Source organism: Marmota marmota, unplaced genomic scaffold (genome assembly GCF_001458135.2).
Source record: "Marmota marmota marmota unplaced genomic scaffold, marMar, whole genome shotgun sequence".
In the NCBI taxonomy this organism is placed as follows: Eukaryota; Metazoa; Chordata; class Mammalia; order Rodentia; family Sciuridae; genus Marmota; species Marmota marmota.
The window spans coordinates 35,759,909-35,784,121 of NW_026000016.1; the positions used below are offsets into that span (position 1 = coordinate 35,759,909).

The window sequence follows — 24,213 nt, forward strand, 5'->3', positions numbered from 1 at the left end:
GATTTCATCTCACTCCAGTCAGAATGGCAGCTATTAAGAATACAAACAACAATAAGTGTTGGTGAGGATGTGGGGGAAAAGGCACACTCATACATTGCTAGTGGGACTGCAAATGGGTGCAGCCAATATGGAAAGCAGTATGGAGATTTCTTGGAAAATTGGGAATGGAACCACCATTTGACCCAGCTATCCCTCTCCTTTGTCTAAATCACTAAGTCTTTTTGATCCAACAAATATTTTGGCATTCACATGTGCATCACAGTGCCTAGCACAGAGCTGGGGTACAGAACAGATATTTAACATGTGCTCACAGAATAATAAATATCTGTTGATTTGCTAACTTGAGCTCTTCGGTTGATTTGCAGTTTTATGTATGGGGAGCTGACTGATAAAGACACAATTGAAAAGGTGCGGCAAACCTTTGAGAACTATGAGATGAATTCCTTTGAAATTCTGATGTACAAGAAGAACAGTGAGTATTCAAACCATTCTCAATCAGACCTTTATGTGCTTGAAATAGAAAAATCTCTCCTTCTCCTCTATTGCTGTCTTGGTTTTTCTTCTTTCCCATCAAGTGAATGCAATTACTTGAAGCCATTGTATATATTGGGATAAATATATGATTGATCAGTTACACTTCTCCTCACAGGAACATTTGATGAAGTTCTTGTCATTAACCTGTTAAGACTTCTTCATCTATTTTGCTGACAAGAGTTAGTGTTCTCCCTATGAGTTCCCTTATGGTGAGATGCTGGCTTAAGGCTCTTGTTGACTAAGCTTCTTAAAGTGGGAGGGACATGGTAGGACAGAAACTGTTCAATTTATCTTTGTTTCTGTCTTCCACAGTGCCTGTAGAGCAGTAATAACTTCACTAGATGCCCAATCAAGTTTCTGAATAAAATTTTGTTCTTCTCATGGCCTTAGGAGATAGGTATTAATAATAATCCATTATTTATTTGTGTGTGTTTTGGTTACTATTATTTCCATCAAGTGTGTTAATGAGATTTCTAGGTCAATAGCCACTTACAAGTATGAAACTTGCTTTTCTCTTAAGAAATTTCTTGTCAAGAGAGATTAGCTATGTTAATTTGCATGGAAAATGAACACATGGTCCTAGCAGGCCTTCAGAGATGTTAAATAGTGCTTTGTTTCTGTTTTAAAACACTATTTTGTTTGTAAAGAGTCCTGTTTTTATATGTAGGGTTGACTAGTAGGTTTTTGATTCAGTAGAACATTCCAGAATGGCCCAGATGGGCACAAGGATAGGTGTTTATTTGGTGGTATATTCAGGTCTCAGTGATTCTTCACTCTGGAAAGCAAAGGGCACATGTTGCTTTTATCTGGAAGGAGCTGGGACTCCTTTGTTCTGTCTAGACTGTTGGAGCAACGGAGAGGATTGTTTGCTTGGTGGCCTGTGCAGATATTGATCTGAAAAAATGAACCATGGCCTTCAATAAATTCAAGGGGGCTGTTCCCACAGCTTTCATTCTGCTCTAGCTTTCTCCCTCAGCCAGTAGATCTTGTTTCTGTCCCACTTTTAGCTATAACGGGAAAGAGGGGAAAGATGGGGAGGAGCTCCATACCCGTCCTTCCCCTTGGGTGAGCACAGCTCAAGCAGCAGCTCTCACCAGGAGCACCTTGCAGCAGCCTTCTCATGGGCAGATGTGGTCTGCACGTGTGTCCTGAGCTGAGTAAGCTGGTGGTTTTCTACACTGCAGCTCCATGTACTGGGCAGTAGGACTTTCTCCATGACACAGAACACTGACTGGGTAGGTGTATCACATAAAGAATACCTTGCATGTACATTTTACTTGAGAGTTCTTGAGCTTTATTAGACTATGCATTCTAACTATAACTCGCCCAGATTCTAACTATATGTATTTGGCACAAAAAGAGAGAGGGAAACATAGTTTAAATTGCATTAGTGGGCTGGGGTTGTGGCTCAGTGGTAGAGTGCTTGCCTAGCACACGTGAGGCCCTAGCTTCGATCCTTAGCACCATGTAAAAATGAAGTAAAGATATTGTGTTCACCTACAATTAAGAAAATAAATAAATATTTAAAAAAATAAATTGCATTAGTGATTTTACGTGCCATTTCTTGTGGTGAGTATGAGTAAGAGATGGGAAAAGGGAACCTTCCATACTCCATCTGTCCTTGGGGCTGAAGGACCTGTATGATGAGTGTCTTACTGTACTGAAAATGAGTGTGAAATTGAAAGTTCTGTATTTCATATAGACATGAACTCTCTATGTAAGCCAGCTAGTTCATGAACTATCCACACAAGCCAATTAGTTCAACTTATGGGCTACTGAAGAGTCGACATCTCTCCTTTCCCTGGAGGTTGTGGTAGGTTTATTGATTGGTAAGTGACGACCTCCAAAGTGGCACGTTGACCTGGGCACAGGACTCTATGGATATTAAGATGTTTTAAGAGTAATTATGGTTATACCCATTTTTAAAATACAGCCTTTAATTTTAGAAATTAAACTTTATGTAAGGTATGACTTGACCCTATTTTAACATTATTGATTCTCTAAGCCCTGTGAAGTAGGTATGGTGAAAGTTAAATTTTTCGTCCGAGGTCATGTAGTGCCAGGGCCTGACGTTTAGTGTTCACTCTGTGGCCTTTCTTCCCAGTCTAATTGTGGGCACAAGGCAGGCCACCACATATAGTTATAAAGGCTACACCCTGCCTAGGGGCCAACAAGAAATCAGCTTGTCATTTGCTTGCTGAGTCTTCTACATGCCCTGGTCTGAAATTGCATCTATGGTAGGAAGGAGTTTCTCTCTGTGATTTACACAGAGACATCTAATGTGCCAGCAGAGGTTCCATACAGGTTAACCCTGTACATAACGCCTTGGGCAAGAAATTGAGGAAATGAGACATGAAAATAAGGAAATGATTTCTTTCTAGGAGTCTGATCACTGTCCCCCAACCCCCTCCAAGTCCCACCCTCTCCTGAGGAATTTAGAAATTTTACATTATTTGTTAAGCCTGGGAGTTATACAGTTGCATTGGACTCTTGTTTCTTTCAACAGCTTTTTATTGACCAGCTACATCAGATACTGGCCTTGCTGCTAGAGATATAGGTTTGAGAAGAGATGCAATGTCTGCTCTTGCAGCATTTGTAGGGGTGGTGGCAGTCTCCACAACACAGAGCCATAAATATTTCGATGGAGATACCATATAGGTGGGTCCCTTAACCCTCACTTAGAAGACATGAAATCCTTGCAGAAACTAAAGGGAAGATGGGAGTTGGCAAAGAACAGGGAGAGAAACATCCCTGGCTAATGAAATGTATCTGTAGAGGGCAGCAGGGGAGAGAAGGAGACTGAGGGCTCCAGAGTTGCAGAGCAATGCTTCTCAGACTTGACCTACACAGTGGCTTAGGACCTCACTAAATTGCTGAGGCTGGCATAGAAATGCAAATGTCTATGTAGCGAGTCTGAAGAAGGGTGTGAGGTTCTGCTCCCAGGTGATGCTGATGCTACTAGTCTACAATCACACTCTTGAGGAGCCAGGACAGAAAGCAACTCCAGTGAAGACTGACTTCCTTGACTACATGGTGTGTACCTTTCGTGACTCTCTCTCTTGTACCTAGTGCAGTGCCTGACACTTAGAAAATGCTCCATCAAAATTCATGGAGTAAATAAATACATACATAAGTGAGGGGAAGCTAGTGATATCCAAGAGGTTAGGAAGGGTAAGTTACTGATTTTAGAATCTGTTTCAAGAGCAGTAGTGATGGGCAAGATGGTAGGGGTTGAGGGGCTTCGAGGGGTCATGAGATTTTATTTTAGAAAGACGGCACCAGTTAGATGGTAGGATTAGACTGGAGTTAGAGGAGTTGTTAGAGTTGCCTGGTGACAAGATGACTGTGGCCAAGTCAGTGGAAGAGACATGAAGTGGAGAGATATCCCAGGGGGACAATGACACGAGATGGGGAGTAGGGACTTTTTGGTGGTTCCCAGTGACTGGCTCTTCCCTCATGGCTGAGCCCCAGGCAGACGCCAGGAAGTGGGAACCCAGGACTCCCAATTAGGAAACCATTTTCTGGCCTGAGGCAAATCATGCTGCTATCTAGTGACCAGCTTGAACACAACTGTGAATGCTGAGGGAGTTTGAAAGGAACCCAAGAGTTACCAAGAATCAGATGAATGGAAAAAAAATTACATGATTTGAAGTGAGGGCACTGAGCCAAGGCCTGAGCAGAGGTTGGGCCTTCTCTGCCCAACAACACCACAAGAGGAGGAGCAAAGGGGAGTAGGAATGGGTCCTCAGAGGGGAGGAGGACCTTGTGTTTCCCTTCACCTCTGTGGAGGAGAGTTTGCTTCTGCTTTCAAACTTCTAGTTTCAATAGAGTGACACTTTCAGCCCTTTAAAGCAGCGTCGAGTCCCATGAGGGAAAAGTCTATACTGTTGAGACTTTAAGAAGTAAAATGTTTCCATCTAAAATAATGTTTATTTTGCTCTCTTTTTAAATTAATGCATTTTTATCATGGAGAACACCCCAAAGAAAAGAACCCAAACGACTCAGAGAAATACTATTATAATATGAATTTCTTGACGTGTTTCCCATTAGTTTTTGGCTGAGATTTGGACATGTATACACAATTAAAAATCATAGATTTATTTATCTTTTGTTGCAAAATATTTCCATTAAATTTCTTATAAAATAATTTAGAAAGAATTTTCTTACAGCTTCCTCTATTGCTGGACACTTATGAGGCTTTAAGTTTTCATTATTAAAAACAATGCTAGCCAGGTGTGGTGGGTCACACCTATAATCCCAGGAACTCAGAAGGCTGAGGCAGGAGGATCATGAGTCCAAAGCCAGCCTCCAACAATTTAGTGAGGTCCTAAGCCACTCAGAGAGAACTTGTCTCAAAGTAGAAAGTAAAAAGGGCTGCAGATGTGACTCAGTGGTTAAGTACCCCTGGGTTCAGTCCCTGGTACCAAAAAACAAAAAAACAATGCTTAAGTAAATGTCAAAGGTATTTCATTGACATTATGAAATAATTCCTAGAGGTTGAGAATTGCTGCGTCAAAGACACAGGTTCCTGAGACATTTTATCAAGCAGCTGTCCATTTCCAAGTTCACATGCAGAATGGGTCTGGCTCACTGCGCCTCACCTGTTTGAATAGTATAATTTTTAAATTATCAAATTGCCCACAATTAACTTTTTTCGTTTAATAAGTTTTTAAATTTTTTCTTCTTTCCTATCCATTTAAGATTACCTTTTTAAATGTTAATTGTTCAGATTCTTTGTCCATATGTTCTATTTTAATACAAGTGATTTTCTTATGGGTTTTTTTTATAAGCTCTTAATAGTTTGTTTTTATTTCCTTCCCCATTCTCATTCTTTAGTATTTTCAAGGATATTCTTTAGTATTTACAAAGGTCTTTTATTGATAAACATCGATGTTTGTCCAACATTTGGGGGGAGTTGGGAGTAGTAGCAATGGTTTCATGATGTGGTGTGGAATGAGTATGTGGGAAAGTACTATGTATGTTGAAAGATGGATTATTTGATAGGTTCCTATCTATTGGTCAGTTGAAAATCTGTCATTTCTGTAAGTTACTTACCTCATATTCAGTAGGCTATATGACTTTCTTACACTGCTGCCAGCCATCATTAATGAACTAATTCAGTGAATATTTATGGGATCACTCTTGTACCTGTTAATTAGTTTTCTATTTTCTTTCTTTTTTTTAGTTGTAAATGGACACAATATCTTTATTTATTTATTTTTACTTGGTGCTGAGGATCAAACCCAGTGCCTCACACGTGTGAGGTAAGCACTCTGCCACTGAGCTACAGCCCCAGCTCAGGTATTCCATTTTCCAACAAGAAAATCAAGAAGTATCTGGCCTGATAAAAGCAGCATACCCTCTGGACAATACTCTCTGCATTCTATTCACATGGCTGGAGGCCTGGCATTTGGGAGCTCTGGTCAGCTTCCCAGAAAGAGAAGCCCAGGGAAAGGCAGCTCACAGCAGTTCTGCTGAGCCAGTACCTACTGGAGAATCTTTTGGCCACCTGCTTATTGATCACCTTGGCACTGGGTTAGACCCTCTGGGCTTCGGAGATACAGACATGAGCAACTGCCTCTACCTTTGAGGAGATTGCAGACTAACTGTGGGGACAAATCTAATAGGTATAGCAACCATATTTGCCTATTTTCCTAGTGGCTTGTCTTTTATCTATTCTGTAGGAGTCGTTTGTATAAAATGAATATTGGTCCAAAATCACACACATATTGAAAAATATTTTCCCCATTAACATTTTTTTCTTTTAACATTTTTTTTTAACAGAAGCTTTTTAATCGCATAGAAGGTCAAAACTCTAATGGCAGCATTTTCCTTTATGGGTCTGAATTTTATATAATACTTAGGAAGCTCTTCTCCTTACGTAAGCAATAAAAATGCCCTTCCCTTTTTTCCTTCTATACCACAATAGCTGTGTTAAAATGTTTAGGGCATTAAACCATTTGAAATTTGTTTTTATATATCATGTGATTTTTGCATTCTGACTTAATTTATTTTCCACATTGTTTAGTCAGTTGTCCTGTGTTACTAAATAACACAGTCCTTCCTTTCTGATTTGAAATGGCCTCTTCTTTATATGCAAATTCCCATCTAAACATTGGTTTATTTCCATCCCCTCATTTTCCAGGAATCTTTTTGTAGTTTATTATCTGTTTGAATTTGGTTCAGAGACTTGTCCACTGGGTTCTCTGTATTCATAACGGAATGATATTAGTAGCTATTCCACCTTAGAGAGTTGTGAGAAGTAAGACACGATGTGCAAATCTTTAATAAATATTATTTTTGTTGTTGTTGTTTGTTTTGGGAACAGTGCCAGGAACTCTGAAATGCTGTAATAGTCCCTGTCATTATTTTCTTTCTAAAAATTTCAAAGATTTCTTGGCCATGATCACACCTTAATTTTTCTATTTATGTTGTTGAATTTCAATTCATCAAACTCTGAGAAAAACATGAAAGCACAATAAAGATTTCAATTGATAGTGCATTAGATTTATATATTAAGTGGGGGAAGTTTGACATCTTAGAAAATTGAATCTTTTCATCTACGATGTAACAATTATTTAAGTTTTGTTTTATGCTCTTTAATTACATTGAGGCCGAAGAATTGATTTTCCTAGCTTTCCCCTTGCTATCCTTGGCACTGGCTCTCCTCCCTCAGAACAGGCAGAGGCAGCTTCAGAATTTCATTAACACTTTGAGATATTGTCTCTTTGTAAGTCATTCAAACAGCCTTGTGAGGGGTGATGGGGCATTTTGATCTCATAGATGAGGATTGTAAAAGGAAGGAACAAAGGAAAGTAATAATTTTAAACACCTATGTATCAAATGTTTATATTTTTAATTAATCTTAGGCAGGTCTACTATCCCTATTTTTCATACAAGGAAACTGACGTTGAGAGAAGTTAAATCAGTGTGGCCACGGCACACAATTAATGAAGGGAAAGAGCTCAAACCCTGGAATTGGGACCTCCAGATCAGATGTTCTAAAAGACAGTGGCCACTACTCCCCTGCTTGTGCTGTCTCGTCCTCTGCATTTGTCATTTTTCTAAATCAAGTTGATTCCAGACAAATTGGTCTGGTTTTGGGGGCAAGCTGCCCTTCCCAAGTTTAGTTTTTGAACCTGTCAGAATGGCAGTGCTTCCCAGGAGTCAACCAAGAGTGCTTTTCTTTCTGTTTCATAGGACATGGTCTGGGTGCCCAGAGGCCTAGTTGTGGACAGTACCTAGCAGGAACCCTAGGTAGAAGGAAAATTGACAAAGGTCCCCAATTTTCTCATACACTTGAGTCTTGCTGCTGTTGTTGTTGTTATTATTATTATTATTATTATTTTGGTTCCAGGGATTGAACCCAGGAGCTCTTAACCACTGAGCCACATCCCCAGCCCTTTTTGAACATATTTTACTTAGAGACAGGGTCTCACTGAGTTGTTTAGAGCTTTGCTAAGTCACTGAGGCTGGCTTTGAACTTGCAATCCTCCTGCCTCAACTTCTGGAGCCTCTGGGATTGCATGTGAGTGTCACGGCACCCGGTGGGAACTTCCATTATTAATAAGCGATGAGAATGAGAGTGACTAGGAACAGGTGTTTGATCTGGACTTTCCTTCCCACTAAGCATCCTCAGCCAGGAAAGAGCCTTTCTCCTAGCACAGCAGCTCTGGCCATAAGCAGGGGTGTCTGATGCCCTGTTGTTCCTGAGTATGTACCCTGCAAGGGTCCATCACTTGTCCTTTTGTCATTTTTACAGAAACAGGGTATCAAATGCTTGTTTTTCTGTTTTTCACAGTGGACACTTGAGTGAGGAGGCAGAATTTTAATCTCCTCCCTGATTCTTCTTATGTATGTATGTGAATGTACATTTATTGCCTCTCTAATATTTCAATGGAATGGCTCCTGCTGCAGAATCCTGGCTCTGAGAAGGACCCCAGGAGGCCACCTGCCCCAGTGTCTGCTGGCTTCAGTTTCACTTGAAGAAACTGTTTCATATATTGAGACTTTGAGTAATGTTTCATTAGATAAAAATACTTTTTTAAGAGGGAAGGAATTCCAGAGGTGCACATATAAGCATTCTGCTTACTTTCCTAGACTGTTTGGATGGTGATAATTTGGGGTGAAGGCAGATCTGAATGACTGTGAGGACACTGGAAATAGGATTTATGTCTTGGAAACTCAGCAAGTATTTCTAGAGCACCCATCCTGCCAAGGATGTCGAACAGCTCCATAATGCCACTCCCTGGAGTTGAGCAATGCAATGACCTCACATGACCCTGTGTATAACTAACTATATTAGATGCCCTTTGATAGGGGTACAAGGTGGTAAGAGAGAAAATAGTTCAGGACTCTGCTCTTGGAGTGGATTATGACATATTTAAAGAAACAGTCCCTAGTTGTTAAGTTTTTTTTGGGGGGGGAGGGTGGTCAATACATAGCAGCACCCTGCACATGTCAGAACCCATCAGGATATAAGAATCAGGAAAATAAAGGTTGAAATATCACTTTTGTGACAAATAAAGCTGATCCTGGAGAGCATAGTTTATATCTATGAGCAAGAGAGTTTCTAAAAGTGAACCTTTCAATCTTAATTACCCACCTGTCTCAGGTAGCACTGGAGAACTGCAGGCTTCTTCTCCCACTAGCTATCACCGCTGTCCCTTGCTTTTTCTCCTAACATGTATAGCATGGGGGAGCATGCTGTTTGAGTTACATGTCCAGTTCTTTCCAAGTCCAGAGGAAAAGACTTGAGTGTTACATTCAAAGATGCCCCCTGCCCACCACAGGGAAATACCCTATCAAAGAAAAGGAAATTCCTACCCTCAACAAGCCCCCGTGATGAACTCAAATTGAACTCTATGGCAATACATACCAATTATATGAATTTTGGATACTAGATAGATTTTTAGATATGGAAGGGGAATGATCAGAGTAGTACATGTTTAATCAGGGAACATTTCTGGAAAAGGCAGCGGGCACACTTTCATGGAGAGAGGCATACAGTATGAACAGATTGACCTGTTGAACTGGGTAGAGTTTGTGATGAACTTGAACTGTGGAAAAATGAAAAAGGCCACCTAAAATGGCTAATATGGTGGCGTTCAAGATCTCAGAGATGTGGGTTAGCATCATCGACTGCAATAGCTGAAATATGAAGATTAGATGGAATAGTTCCAACTGAACAAGTTCCTGGGCATCTGGCCCAGATGGTGTGGTGTCATGCATCTGACTTCATCTGAGAAGGGGATGGTACTGGGGACTTTAGCAAGATGATGCTCTTGGTATTAGACATGATGAGTGGTGCTCCTCTCATTGGATTTGTTACTAGTTTGATAAATTAGAAGTGTTTTCATCTGAAAAATAACTACCTAAGAATTTTTGAAACAAAAAGAAAATGGTTTTCTGGTTTGTTTCCTTTTTGTTTTACCAGCTAGGATACAACTGAAAGCTGTGAGTGTGTGGGCTCAATTGCCGTGATGCTTTCTTTTGGGCTTTCTGATGCTTTTTTGAAAATGGTTTAAAATCCCACAGATTCTGAGGAGGGGACTGGGAGAAATAATAACAGACCTTCCAAGAACAGTAAATAATTCAAAGGTCATATATATATTTTTTGATCTTGAAATGCCATGTGTAATTTTTATATGGTAGATTTTTTTCTTTCAAAACATGTTTTTCTTACAGTGACATTACAGTCTGTTGGTTGTCTCAGAACACCTAGTAACTGACAGCTAAAATTATGCAAAGAAAAATGAAAGAAGATTTAAGGCAACCATGAATGAGTACACACACACACACACACATGCACACACACATAATCAAGATTTAAGAGAATACATTTCCAATGGATCTATTCTCTTCCTCTTTATACATTTTAGGGTTATTCATACTTCCGTATGAATAAGTGGTATATCCAAATCTGTAAGCTAGTTATAGTCAGAGAAGTTCAGGAAACCTTCAGGGTGTCTATTTTCATCTCCAAGATTCAATGAGTTGTCTGTTCTCTATCTCATACTATGAAATAATCTATGGGAAATGTTAGCACAATGCCTGGAACACAGGAAACTCTCTAACACTTAACATCATGGGGAAATATTACTAGGCTTTAATTTGAAAATTGAAATAAATAGTATGTCAGATATTATCTCTTGTATACAAATTCAACAAATAGTTACTAATTTCATCTTATATGCCAGATGCTATTTTGGGAACTTGGATGCAAGAACTAGATGGGGAGGAACATACCTCGGCTCTGGGTCTTATTTAATTTAGTATCATAGAATATATTGGTGCTTCTTGCTGTGGTGTCCTCTATGGACAAAAAGGGTTTATTTTTCCTATTTTTTTGAAGCAAAAGAAGCACTATGAAGATACTTAGTCATAGCTACCTGACAGAGTGCCTAAGAAGCCAGTGAAATGAACTCTGCCCATCTCCTTCTATGGCTATGGGCATAAAGAAGAAGAGCTTGTTTATCCCCACATTAGCTCAGGAACAAGGGTTGAAGTTGAAACATTCATTAAGGCACTAATATGATCATAGTCCAACTTGTAATCTTTCCTTTCTGGGAGACTTTGCTAGGGAAATCATCATGGTCTTCCTTTCCTTCTTCAATTTCTTGTCACTTGCCATCATAGTGAACCTTTGGGATTTTTATTTTAGAGAGAAGAACTTAGAAATATAGTTTCTAACCCGTGATTGAATTATGTGAGCAAAGTTGATGGATTTGCAAACTGGACTTTGACCTTGGGGCCCCTTAGCAATGAATTTGAAATTCAAGTTTGTAGGGTCTGCAGGCCATGGTTGGCAAGTACCCTTCTTGGCCTGCACTCTTTAATGTCTCCTATGTGGTCTAAGGTAAGTAGTTAGGTCCCCTTACTAAGTTTCTTCTCTATGATCAGATGAGGTTTTCAACCTATTTCCTGTTTTACAAGGGTTAAGAGATTTGTACTTACAAAGTTATTTGACCAGAAGAAAATCCCCACTGTGTTGTTACTAAGAAAGATTTTATTCCAGCAAGGAAAGAATTAATGGTGTAATACATCAGTACCTGAAGGAATGAGACCATTTAAAAAAATGAATTAATATTTGTACCTATTCATTCCTAAGTCTTTGCTTCCATAGTCCCTCAAATGAGAATGCAAATTACTGACCAACCTTTTAATATTCCTTTCAGGGACACCTGTGTGGTTCTTTGTGAAAATTGCTCCAATTCGAAACGAACAGGATAAAGTGGTTTTATTTCTTTGCACTTTCAGTGACATAACTGCTTTCAAACAGCCAATTGAGGATGATTCATGTAAAGGTTTGTAATTCTGATTTGTACAAATATATTTATACCTTTTTTATTTTCTCGTCTTAAGTGTAACTTTTGCTACAGAGAATTTGAGGTTGTCAAGGGAATCTCTGCACAAAGATCAAGATTTAAACTTTAATTTGTGTCTAGTAAAGTACTGTGCCATTCTACAATGTATTGGGGAAAGAAAGAGAGAGGAAAAATTGTTTCAAGTGAAGTATTTGATCAATTTCATACCTTCTAGAATGAACTCTTTCCAATTATGATTAGACAGAAGAAAGCAATTGACAAACCCAGTATCATCAGAATCTTTTTAGGTTTTAACATGACAAATGTCAGTCAACCAAATGGGACAGTCCAAGTCTATATTCTTCTGATTTATATACAGATTTCCTTAGATTTGACTGAATTCTAGCATGTTAGGATTGTTGCACCTGATGTTAGCACATCTTCTGTGATCAATTGAATTAAGTCTGCGGCCCGTTAATTCATTTTGGAACATGGCATTATGAGGTCAGGGTGTTGAGGAATATTTCCAAAGGGGTCATTAAATCAGCTCGAGACCACAGATTTTGTTTATATTGTATGCATGGGTTTTTTTTTTAATTATGTTGGAGGCCTAGAAAAGGAGATGGCCAATTTTTTTGAAACCATCATATCCCTGAAGAGGTCCAGCTCATGGGATCAACAAAAGATATCATGCTATTCCCAGAGGTTTGGGATCAGGGAGTGCTATAGTACCTCCCTCCTCCACAGCTTGCACTCGAGGTAACCAACAGACTGGAAGCTATTTCGTGTGATGGGACTACCTGACTCTATGGTGGATTTTCCAGCTCTACCTGAAAACTCTGCTCCTGTGGTCTCCTGAGCTGAGCAGGGGGATGAGAGTCGAGCATCAAACTGGGCCATATTATTCTGGATGTAGCAGTAGTCTCATTGTTAAGTGGGCATTACAGGAGGAAATAAAAAAACATTATGTGGATATTCTCTCAGGGCCTGAGAGCATTTAAAATTCTGGCACATTTAGGCACTCACATTTGTGGAGTTGGGAGCATAATACTGTGTATACCAATGTATCCTTAAAAAAAAAAAAACTAAACTGTCAGCTCAATGAATCAAGTTCTACTTGCCTCTTGATTTCAGGACTTTAGCAGATGCAAAGTCTCTCAAACCAGTGTCTCCATCTCCATTTTACTGTAGGTTTGTGGTTGCCCAATTTCTAGTTTCTGATTTGAATATTTCTCAGTACATTAAGTACTAAGTGGTCATAGACTCACTTATTGTTATCATGTCACTAAATAGAAAGACTGTTTGCTTTTTAACCTAATAAGCTCATAAATAATCGTTTAAAGGCAATCTGATATTTTGACATTTAATTTTGCAAGTTTTCTCTTAAAAATTTAAAATATGTGATTTGGCCAAGTCAAAGTGCTTTCTTTTCATCCCTGCTGGAACATTTTTAAGTGATATGTATGTATTATTCAATAGAAAAGGCATATCTTATGGAGAATACTACTTACCTTCCATGTGAGTGTCTACATTTGATTCTCATGAAACCTGAAAGAAGTGATAAATCAGAGTGATATAGTGAGACTCACTTAGGTTTATTTTTCAGGAATCATATACTCTACTTCATTTAACCTGCCTTAGTGATGCATTTTGTTGATTTTAAGAATCTTGATACACTCATTCAAGCATGCATTTATTCTACTCCCTGTTAGCCAAGGTATTTTTTTTTTTTTAGTCAGCTATTCTTTCTGCAATATTTTTTGGTCAGCTATTCTTTCTGCAATGAGCTAACATGAGTAACATGTGATTTCATTTGTAAATATGTTAGAATACACACACACACACACACACACACACACCTTGCTAGTGGATCATGCTTAGTAACTCCTCAAAGCCATGACTTTATAAGCCTGTCCATATGGAAGGCCATGGCAGATGTGTCCAGACCCTCCCACTTGTCATGTCACTGTGCCCCTAGCCAACACTGATTTGGTGGTTTGTTTAGGACAAACTCAAATTTTATATTAGCCTGTTTATGATGGAAGAGCATGATAATTTGCCAGGCCTTCTTAGTTGTAAGTCTATAAAATTTCATTCTGGCTGCAAGAATCAACTCTAGATGGAAAATATGCTGCCATGTGGCAGGACTGTGATTGTTCTGGCTTGACATTTCTTCTTGGATGTGCTCTTAGTGGTTCATTTCCAGCTGACCCAGCTGGGTTTTCAGCACACCACCTCAGTCAGCATTAAGAGACTTAAGAGTCTTGCTGACCCATGCTTATTTAAAATTCACTTTAGGATGGACGGGAAGGGTGGATAATCTAAAACCACAGAGAATTCCCAAATAATTGCTCTTTGGCATAGATGCAAGAGGTGGTTTTCTACCATCAGGTTGGTTCTTTAAGTCAATTGGGCTCATATTATCTTGAAAATGCCTTTGTTTTCTCTGATTATACAGTGCCTAGCTTTGGGGGTGGGGGAGGGTAAGTGCATCCTGATAGTGTTGTAAGAAACCAGTATGTGCCTAACGTTTTCCCATAAACAACCCACAAAAGGGGTAAAATATGTGATATTGAGAGTAAGATATTTTAGCATCTGATGCAAAGTCATTCTCCTTCTATCCAGAGCCTCTGGTGCTGGTGGTGGGCCTTGGGAATGCTTCCTGAGCCCTCTCTTTGTTGATGGTTGTATCAGTTCTCAGGATGCTTTTTGTGAGCTACCCAGGTCCCTGAATTCCTCATCCTTCCTTTGCTGCCCACCTTTTGACTAATTCCCTTACTCTCTAACAGTGCCCATGGATGGTGTGGAACAGGAAATGAAAGTCAAGCTAGGGTTGCTGTTTGGTAACAGGTGGGAATTCGTGGCAAAAATGAGAATCTATGATGCTCTTGGGGTTTCACTGTTCCCTACCTTCTGCTTTTTCTTTGTTGGGGACATGGGAGTGAGCTGCAAGATGGTGTTCTCTGTCTCACTCCCCCTTCTGAGCCAAAGGCCTGACAATTGAATAGAAGAGAATCAGAGCTTTCCTCCTGTTGCTCACCAAAGGAGGTTATCCCTCTTGTTTTCTCTCTTAATCCACCAAATAATCTCAGAGTTAAGCTATGTTTACTTTTACATTCAGAGTTAAACTTGATGAAAACACGGACAACAAATGGAGTGTAAAACTCCAGAGGAGATTTTTTAAGGGCTGAAGATTTAGAATATGTGAGGATGTGGGTTCTAGCAGCTGCTGTGGCTGCCAGCCCTTCTCCATGTGTCTTCAAGTGGGATATTTATGAGACACTCTTGGGAAAGACACAGAGTAATTGTTAAAAGTTACAGCCTCTTCACCTTCAGTACTAACATTTTATCTGTCTGCCTTTAGGGTGGTGGAAAAGTGATGAATTAGTGGCGGCTACTTGAAGAAGCCTTCCTAGGTTTTGGCATGTTTGCACATTGACAGGGAAAAGACCATGAGAGACTTAAGGACATTAGTCAGGGGTCCACACTGGTTTTATATCTGGTCTAGTGTCTACTGCTTTCTGCTGGATGTTGGATTATGACTTCAGTTTCCCTAAGATAATCTGCAACTCTAAATCTCAGGACAAACCTGGCCTCCATCTTTTCTGGGATCCCCAGACTTGCTCTCTTAGGAGCTAGAACTCTAACTTATCCCAGAGCTTTCTCTTCTGGCCTAGAGAGTATATAGGGTTTATGGGATAAAGTAACCTAGTGGGTAGCTCACCCAAGTTGAAATACAGTAGCCATCATGGGGTCAAGGCAAAGGGAACAATCCTGCTTCCTGAGGATGGGAGACAGGACCCAGGAAATACCTTAGCTAGACTGCACACTGTATTCCTTTCCTCCTGTCCTTCTTCTTCTTTCACTCTTCCTCTTCCCTTCATGCCCACCCCGTCTCATCTTTCCTGATCATGCAATGTTTTCAGTCTTCTCATAGCACCCACAGCCTTGCCCATGCCTAACTCTCTCATGACATTTGACAGAGTTGCAAGAACCCTGGGCCAGGAGTTTCTTCATTTGAGCTTGATTGAGTGTTGAATTCCCAAAGGGGATGCTCTAGGAGGAGTGGGTTCAGAAATGCCCAAGAAAGAGGGAGGCACAGAAATACTTTTTAAAATTTTAATAGAGTTTTTGAAACGGGCTGGTATCCTTTGGAATTCATGTCTGTTGGAAGCCCATACAGAAGTAGGGCAATGAGAAAAAAATCTTGTTCCCCATCTACATTTATTCAGTACACACATTTCTGAGTGCCACTTGGGCATCTAACCTTGTACTTGGTGCTGGATATAAGGAAATGTCTCAGGTAGAGTCCCTATTCATTTGGAGACCACTTGGAGGATGGACAGCCAGGTTAGCAAATAAGGATGATAAATGATAATCAATGGTCTAATAGAAGTCTGTCTAAGGCAAGTTGGGGGTACAACAGAGGGAGTGGGCAGCTGTGCTGGGGGAGGCCAGTGTCTGGGAAAGACTTTTTGGGGGAGAGTACATCTGCTGCTTTGTTTTCCTTCCGGAATATGATCATCTGCCTTGCTGCAAGTGTGGTCATCTGAGCTGGGTTCCCATTGGGTTATCCCTTCCCAACTGGCTCTTTGGACAATAGGAGATTCACTTTCTCTAGGGATGATTTCCTCTCATGGCTCTGCTTTGAAGGGCATCTTGGTCTAATTTGTATATATTATCTTTCACCAAACCTGTGTGCTTCTCCTCCTGTGTTTTTAATGTCATCTAGTGGCTGTTACCCCAATCATCCCAACCAGAAATTTAGGGGTCACCCCATCTCTCACTCTCCAAACATTGTCTACAAATGTTGTTCACCAAGTTGTATTAATTGCGCCTCTGTCACTGCTCTTGTATCTCTCCTTGTCCCCCAGCTCAAACAACAGCATTGGCCCAGCCCTGTATGACCTCTGGCCTGGAGTCCTGCCTGTCTTCCGTTAACCTTTTTTAAAAAGTCCAGTGTCCACTCTGCAGTTCCATCCTTTTAGAATGCACACCTCTCCCCCTCGTATTTAAACTCCTTCAGTGGTCCCCCTTGGATTTCAGAACGTAGTTCAAAGCTTTAAACTTACCTTCCAGGTTCTTAACTGCCTGTGTTCTTCCTGACTGGGCCCCTGAAAACCTCTTTAGCATCACTTGAGACCCCTCTCTCAACCTTCCATGCTCTACAAGCTGTGTCCTTTCACCTACTCATGTAGAATGACTTACTCTTCAATAGCATCTTGCTCGATTTTATGATTTCTTGTTTTTGTAGGTGTTGTTCTTTTGTGTGGAAATTCCTTTCATAGTGGAGTCCACCTAGCTCCTGCTGGTCTTTCAAAGTTTTCCTCTAGTGTTATCTCCCCCCAGAAGCCTTCCTCCACTCTCCAGCCTGGATTAGATATGCCTTCCCTGGACAGTCCTGGCCATGCTGTCTCTGCCATTGAACTTTGTTGTCATGGTGCCTGAGGCCTGAATCTATCTTATTTGTCTTATTATCTCTAGTTACCTAGCACTGTGCTTGATACATAATAATTATGTTTATAGAATCAGTTCATGAATGAATGAATCTGTTCTTCCACCTGGTTAGGCATGATGGCTAACCATAGTCCAAAGCTGGGTGCAGGCTACACACCTGTAAACCCAGTACCTTGGGAGGCTGAGGCAGGAGAATTGCCTCAGCAACTTAGAGAGATCCAGTGTCAAAATAAATAAAAAAGGGCTAGGGATTAGCTCAGTGGTAGAGTGCTTGCATAGCATGCATGAGGTCTTGGGTTTAATCCCTAGTACTACAAGGAAAAGGAAGGAAGGAAGGAATGAACGAATGAATGAATGAACGAATGAATGAACTATAGTCCAGAAAGAAAAACATGGGTTGAGAACTTGGGAGAGAACTTCTTTCTTTCCTTGTTATCCTGCTTGTCCTGGGTAGAAGCATATTGGAAATTTCACACTGCCCATCCATTTCCCATCCAGCCCACACTCACTTTCCCATGCACTCCACTCAGCCAGCTAAGAGCCAGCTCCTTAAAGCACCATGTTCTTGGAAAGAGAATAAGGCTGTGCCAAAGAAAATGGGCTAGGTTGAGTCCAGGAAAATGTCCAGAGGTACAGGAATCTTTTTTCCATACCTTTGTGGTAGTTCAACTGATAGTCCAGGGCCCTGAGTTCCCTGCCAGGAGAGATCTGGTATGTCTGTCCTGCTACCTCCTTCTCATCATTATTCCCACAGCGTGGGTTGCTGTGGTGGTGATCATGGTGTTAGAGTAGGTATGGAGCCCAGGCCAATGTTTGCATGCATAACTGTTTCTACCTGATTAAAAAAATACTTTCTTCTCTTCCTGAAAAGCTTTGAAGAACTCAGTTCCAACTTCATTTTGAGCTGAAAGAGAGCTTGACTCTGAAAGAGATTTTTAAAAAATTCCTAGTCCATGCTTCCCACAAGCACAGTTCCAGGAGAGCATTAATAAATGGCACATTTGGGAGAGATGTCATAGACCCCTGCAGAGTTTGGGCTGTCCTCTCCTGTTAGCAACTGCTATGCAACTCTTTTCAAAGTGACACTAGGAGTCCTCCATTTCTGCCTCATGGCATCAGAGTAGATGAAAGTTTTTATTAAAACCCAGTACTTCTGGAATGAGATTTTAAAAAAGAAAAAACAGTTGATTTAGTTATCTTGCTACACATTGGCAAACATTTACCCAGATCATGATTCTTAAAAACCATTCTTCTCCTTAATTCCATTGTCATCTGAATTCTGTCTTGGAAAGGCACTCCAGGGTAAAATTTGGAAAGTGAGATTTCTGCTGGAAGGTGCTGAATGTTTCTAAACTCTTAAAAAAAAAAAAAAGCCTAGTTGTGCTTTTAGCTGTCTTGTAAAAATAGTCGCATGCTCCGTTTACTTGCTGTACATCACACATCTGGGTTTTTGGAGCTCCTGAAACTCAGGCTTGGTCTTGAGATCTCTGACAGCTTTCAGAGGTCTCACAGGACAACTGCCATGGTTATGACCTTAATACAGATGGATTGCTGGGTCTTAGAATGAATGGTTATCTTTGGGGGCCTCAGATTGCAGTGATCACTGACAGATTTTCGGAAAAGACCTGTCATTGACCCTCCTTCCTTCTTCCCCCAGCTGACTAAAACTGGTCAGTGTTTTTTCCCCACCTACTCAGGAGTTGAATTCGTTTTTTATTCCCCTGGTCTTGGAGAAGATCATGGAATGACCTTATGATTCACTTGCTCATGTAAAAGCCCAAATCAGTTCCGTTTTTTTTCAAGATTAGACAGTATGGAGATTGGAACAGGCTGAGCCAATCTGCCAAGTCAGAGAAACTTCTGGAAGGCCTGATGTGAGCTGGTGGAAAAGCCTTGGGCCAGAGTGGAGAGATCTGAATTCTAGTCTTTCTCATTGTCTGGGTGCCCTGTGTCATTTTTTTCCCCCATTTGAGAAAGGTACTAAGACCTACCTTAGCAACCTCTCAAACTTGTGATTAGGACGAGGTGAAAATTCATGGTAAAAGTAAATTGCTACACAAGTCTGAGAATGTCAAGGTGCATTTACGAGCAGCCAGTCTTGCTTGCAGGGATGAAGAGTGACTCATGGGATTTCAGAGGACACTGTGGGTGTGTTTCTGACAGTGTCACTGGTGATGTGAATGTCTGTGCTCCTGAAGGACATGGTTGAGCCTGTCTTTTTGCTCTTTCACATGTTCAGGCTGGGGGAAGTTTGCTCGGCTGACCAGAGCACTGACAAGCAGCAGGGGTGTCCTGCAGCAGCTGGCTCCCAGTGTGCAAAAGGGTGAGAACGTCCACAAGCACTCCCGCCTGGCAGAGGTAAGGGCAGTGGGAACTCTTCTCTAGTCACACTTCTTAGGGGCGTCTGGGCTAAAGAAATAGCACAAAGCTAGTGTGCTGGCTTGGAGGGGGACCTTTGGAACTCCCAGAATTTTATTGTGGTTAGGCTACATAATGTGTGACTTTGGGTAAGTGACCTCACTTGTTTGAGCTTCCTACTTTCTCATATGTAAAACCAGCCCAGAGATGGCTGATATCACATGAGATGATAGTTGTCAATTTTTTTTTATAAATGTCAACATTTTTGAAGGCAGAAAAAAGGAGGTAGAAGTATTTCCATATTCATGAAAGAGTTTTAACTTATAAACCACCTGATGTTATTATTATAGTTGTTATTTGAGCAATACTTATGCTATTATAGGAAAAGAAGATATAATAATCAAAAAAGAAGAAAATAAAAGCCACCTGTAACCTCACTGACCTCATAGCATTGTTACATTTGTGTGTGTGCGTGTGTGTGTGTGTGTGTGTGTGCGCGCATTTATCTCTTTCCTTTGAGTATATCCTATTTCCTAAGGACAAAGAAATTAGTTTTTTCACATGTTAATGCTTACGGTATTGAGATGCATCTGAAAATCAATGTGCACGTTGAATGAGGTCATGGTATCTTTTCTTCACTTTATATAATCAATAACCTCTTTCCAGGTTAATAAATATACTTAAAATCATCATTTTTATTTTTTTTTTTTGTAGTTGTAGATGGACAGCATGTCTTTATTTTATTTGTTCATTTTTTTGTGGTGCTAAGGATCCAACCCAATGCCTTACACGTGCTAGGCAAGCACTCTGCCACTGGGCTACAGCCCCAGCCCCTAAAATGGTTGTTTTGATAACATTTGGAGAAAGGAAACTTTGTGGTGGTGTTATTTTCCTTGTTTGCTAGGACCAGCGAGAGTCTGGGAAGCCTGGAGAAGGTGTTTGATGAGCCATCACTATAATTTGCCATTGGTGGTACCTAGTCTTCATTTTTCAAATGAGACCTGGGTGGAACCACTTAGGGGTTTTAAATCCTTCACACAGAGAACCTTCATCTTACCCTTATGTAATAACATCATCTGTCCTTCTGCCTGTGGATTCCTAGTCAGCCCTTGATGCATGGTTGGGTGGTGCGGCCTTTTCTGACCTGACTTCTGGCCCCCAGATTGCTCAGGGAAGAACTCCAGACATGACATGGCCACAGCAGGTGCTCTGCATGTGTGGAGTGAATGGCAGCGAGTGAACTACGTTAGACCTCCTTGCAGCAGCCAGGAGCTTTGGCCAACAGTGGGATGAGTGTTCATTTATATGATGTTAGAGAGAAATACATTAGAATAATGGCAGTATGATTTTTTTTGGTCATGTTGTGGGCCCAGTTTATAATAGATGCTGAAAGAGGCATTTCAACTCACAGTCTGTACTTTCCCTGCGTCTTATTGTGGTTAATAAGTGACCTTCTCTCTGGCTTCTTTCCCCTTGCTTACTCTCATCCTGCCACACTGGCCTTCTTGCTATTCTTTGTCTACACATTGGCCTTACTCCTCCCACAGATGTCTGCATGACTTCTCCTTTTTTTGCAAGCCTTTGCCAAAATATCGTTTCCTCTATGTAGCACCTGTACTAGTCAGGGTTCTATCAGAGAAGAAGCCAGTGGAATATTTATAGGTGAATTCCTTCTTCCTCAGGAAAACCCAGTTCTGCTTCTTCTGGCCTTTCAAATGATTAGATGAGACCTGCTCAGATGGCAGGTGATATTCTTTCTCCCCTGAAAGTCAAGTGATGATAGATGTTAATCACATCTATGAGATACCTTCATAGGAACATGTAGGTTAGTGTTTGCTTTACAATTGCTTATCATGACCTAATCAAGTTGACATATGAAACATACAAGTTTAGCCCTTGTCAACTTCCTACCCCTACATGTTTCCTGAAGCCATATTCTGTCTCCAAATAATATAGTCAGTCTCAAGGTCATACTTCTGCCTTGCATGATATGGTTATCCTACATACAATGGAAACCATGCCAACCCATTCCCAGAAAAGGAGGCAAAGTCCTTGGTGATCACTCTTTTCCTTCATATATTTAAGTTTCCTTCAGAACTTAAATACTGTGATATAAAGTTAAGTATCATCAATACATCTTTTATCATATAATAAAGGGATATGAAAGAAGATAATATTACCACAAAATAACAAACACACCTCCTAATCTTCTTAACCTATTGAGTTTTTTCCCACTTCGGACTTTCTAATGTGCTGTACATTTACTTACTTATTGTGTTTGTTGTTTACAGACAAACCCTAGGCACTTAGAACCATGAATGGCCAATAGTATAGTTGCTTGGTTTATTTTATTTTCTAATTGATTGAATTCATGAAAGAAAGGAAATGATATTAGTGTTTTTGCCTACTTGTCTGGCATAAGTAATTGTTCATTGATTCAAATATGAGGCAGAAATCTAGGTCTCATCCCAGGCGTAAGCTTTAGTTAGCCTGAGTAAGGCTTATTGATTTTATTGATCTTTTCAGAGAACAAGATTTTATTTATGTTGATTTTCTCTATTGATTTCCTATTTTCAATTTCATTGCTTTCTGCTCCAATTTTTGTTATTTAATTGTAGTCTGTTTACTTTGGATTTACTTTGATTTTCTCTTTTTTAGTTTCTTAAAGTAGAAGCTTAGATTATTGATTTTTAAATTTTTCTTCTCTTCTAATATATACATTCAATGCTAAATATTTACCTTTCCACACTGTTTTCACTGAATACCACAAATTTTGATAAGTTGTATCTTTCTTTTCATTTAGTTAAAATATTTTTTTAATTTCTCTTGAGATTTCTTCTTCAGTCCAGGCATTATTTAGAATTGTGCAGTTTAATTGCCGAGTCTTTCTGGATTCTCTAGCTGTTTTCTCTGATTTTTAGCTGAATCCCATCATGGTCTGACAGCTGTGTAACAATTTTTATTCTTTTGTTAAGGTGTGTTTTATGGCCCAGAATGTGCTGTATCTTAGAGAATAATCTATATGAGCTCAAGAGAATGTGTATTCTCTGTCCCTATAACAAAATAGCTGAGACAATTAACTTATAAAGAGAAAAGGTTTATTTTGGGGTCATGGTTCTAAAGCTTCCAGTCCATGATGGGACAGATCCATTGCTTCTAGGCCTCTGGTGGAGGTGCTAGATGGCAATGTTGGGGATCACAGGGCTGAGAAAATGGCTTACCTCATAGCCAGGAAGTAAAAGAGAATGAGAGAGGGTCTGGAGTCCCTCTGTCCCCTTCAAAGGCACACCCGCAATGGCTGGAAGATCTCCCACTAGCCCTACCTCCTAAAGATTCCACTGATTTACAGTAGCACCAAGATGTTGACACATGAACCTTCAGTATCCAAGCTATTTCAGCTTTTGTGGTATGAACTTGACTGTATGTGTTTATATGTCCAGTTGCTTGATGGTGTTATTGGGTTCAACAATGTCCTTACTTATTTTCTACCTTCTGGATCAGTCCATTTCTGATAGAGGGATTTTGAAGTCTCCAACTGTAATAATGAAATCATCTATTTCTCCTTGCAGTTTTGCTTTCCATGTTTTTATGATCTGTTGTTAGGTGCCTACACATTAAGTATTCTTTATGTCTTCATGGAGACTTATCTCCTTATTATTATAAGGCCCTTTTTCTCTTTGATAAGTGTGCTTGCTCTAAGTCTGGTCTGCTGATATTTATTTGTATTTATATTTATAATATTTGTTACAGTTTTCTATTCATTGCCATTGGTCTTTGTTCCTGTTTTATTGTCCTCTATTTTTTTTTTAAATAAAGAATAGCCAAAGGAATCCTTAGCAATCCCTCCTTTTTTGGGGGGGTTGGGAGTGGGGTGGGTACCAGAGATTGAACTCAGGAGCACTCAACCACTGAGCCACATCCCCAGCCCTATTTTGTATTTTATTTAGAGTCAGGATTTCACTGAATTACTTAGCACCTCACTTTTTCTGAGGCTGGCTTTGAACTCACATTTCTCCTGTCTCAGCCTCCAGAGCTGCTGGGATTACATGTGTACACCACCATGCCTGGCCCCATTTTGGTTTTAATTGAGCATTTTTAATTTTATTTTTTCCCTTAAGCTATGCTTTATTTCCTCCTCCTCCTCCTTTTTTTTTTTTCACTTTTTACCTTTTTTTTTTTGGTGGTTCTCCCTGAGTTTGCAACATACATTTTCAACTAATCCATATCCACATTCAAATAACTGTGTCATGGGCAGTGAAAACACCTTATAAAAAATATCCCTCCATCCTGTTGCTTGTATCTTCTTTCATTCATTCCACTTACACATGAGCCATACATTTATGCACACAATCAAACACGTTGTTGCTACTATTATTTTGATCAAATTAATCCATTAGATCCCGTAAGAATTAGAAAAATTAAGATGATTATTTTTACCTTCCCTTATTGCTTCTCTAATGGTCTTCCTATCTTTATGTACATCTGTGCCTGATCTGTATCATTTCCTTTTTTCTAAAGAACTTCTTTTGCTATTCCTTCCAAGCAGTTCTACTGGCCA

General features: G+C 40.0%; 1 protein-coding gene across 3 annotated transcripts in view; it reads left to right on the forward strand.

The window, feature by feature from the left end:
* Kcnh1 (potassium voltage-gated channel subfamily H member 1) overlaps window positions 1–24,213 on the forward strand; it is a 353,502-nt gene that overhangs the window by 26,107 nt on the left and 303,182 nt on the right. For 2 of the 3 annotated variants that reach the window (XM_015483682.2, XM_015483683.2), the window contains exons 3-5: window positions 366–472; window positions 11,712–11,840; window positions 19,537–19,655. In XM_015483682.2, the coding sequence (XP_015339168.1) occupies window positions 366–472; window positions 11,712–11,840; window positions 19,537–19,655 (355 nt within the window). Of the gene's footprint in view, window positions 1–365; window positions 473–11,711; window positions 11,841–19,536; window positions 19,656–24,213 lie in introns of those variants that run through there. The other variant, XM_048809434.1, reaches the window with a different exon arrangement.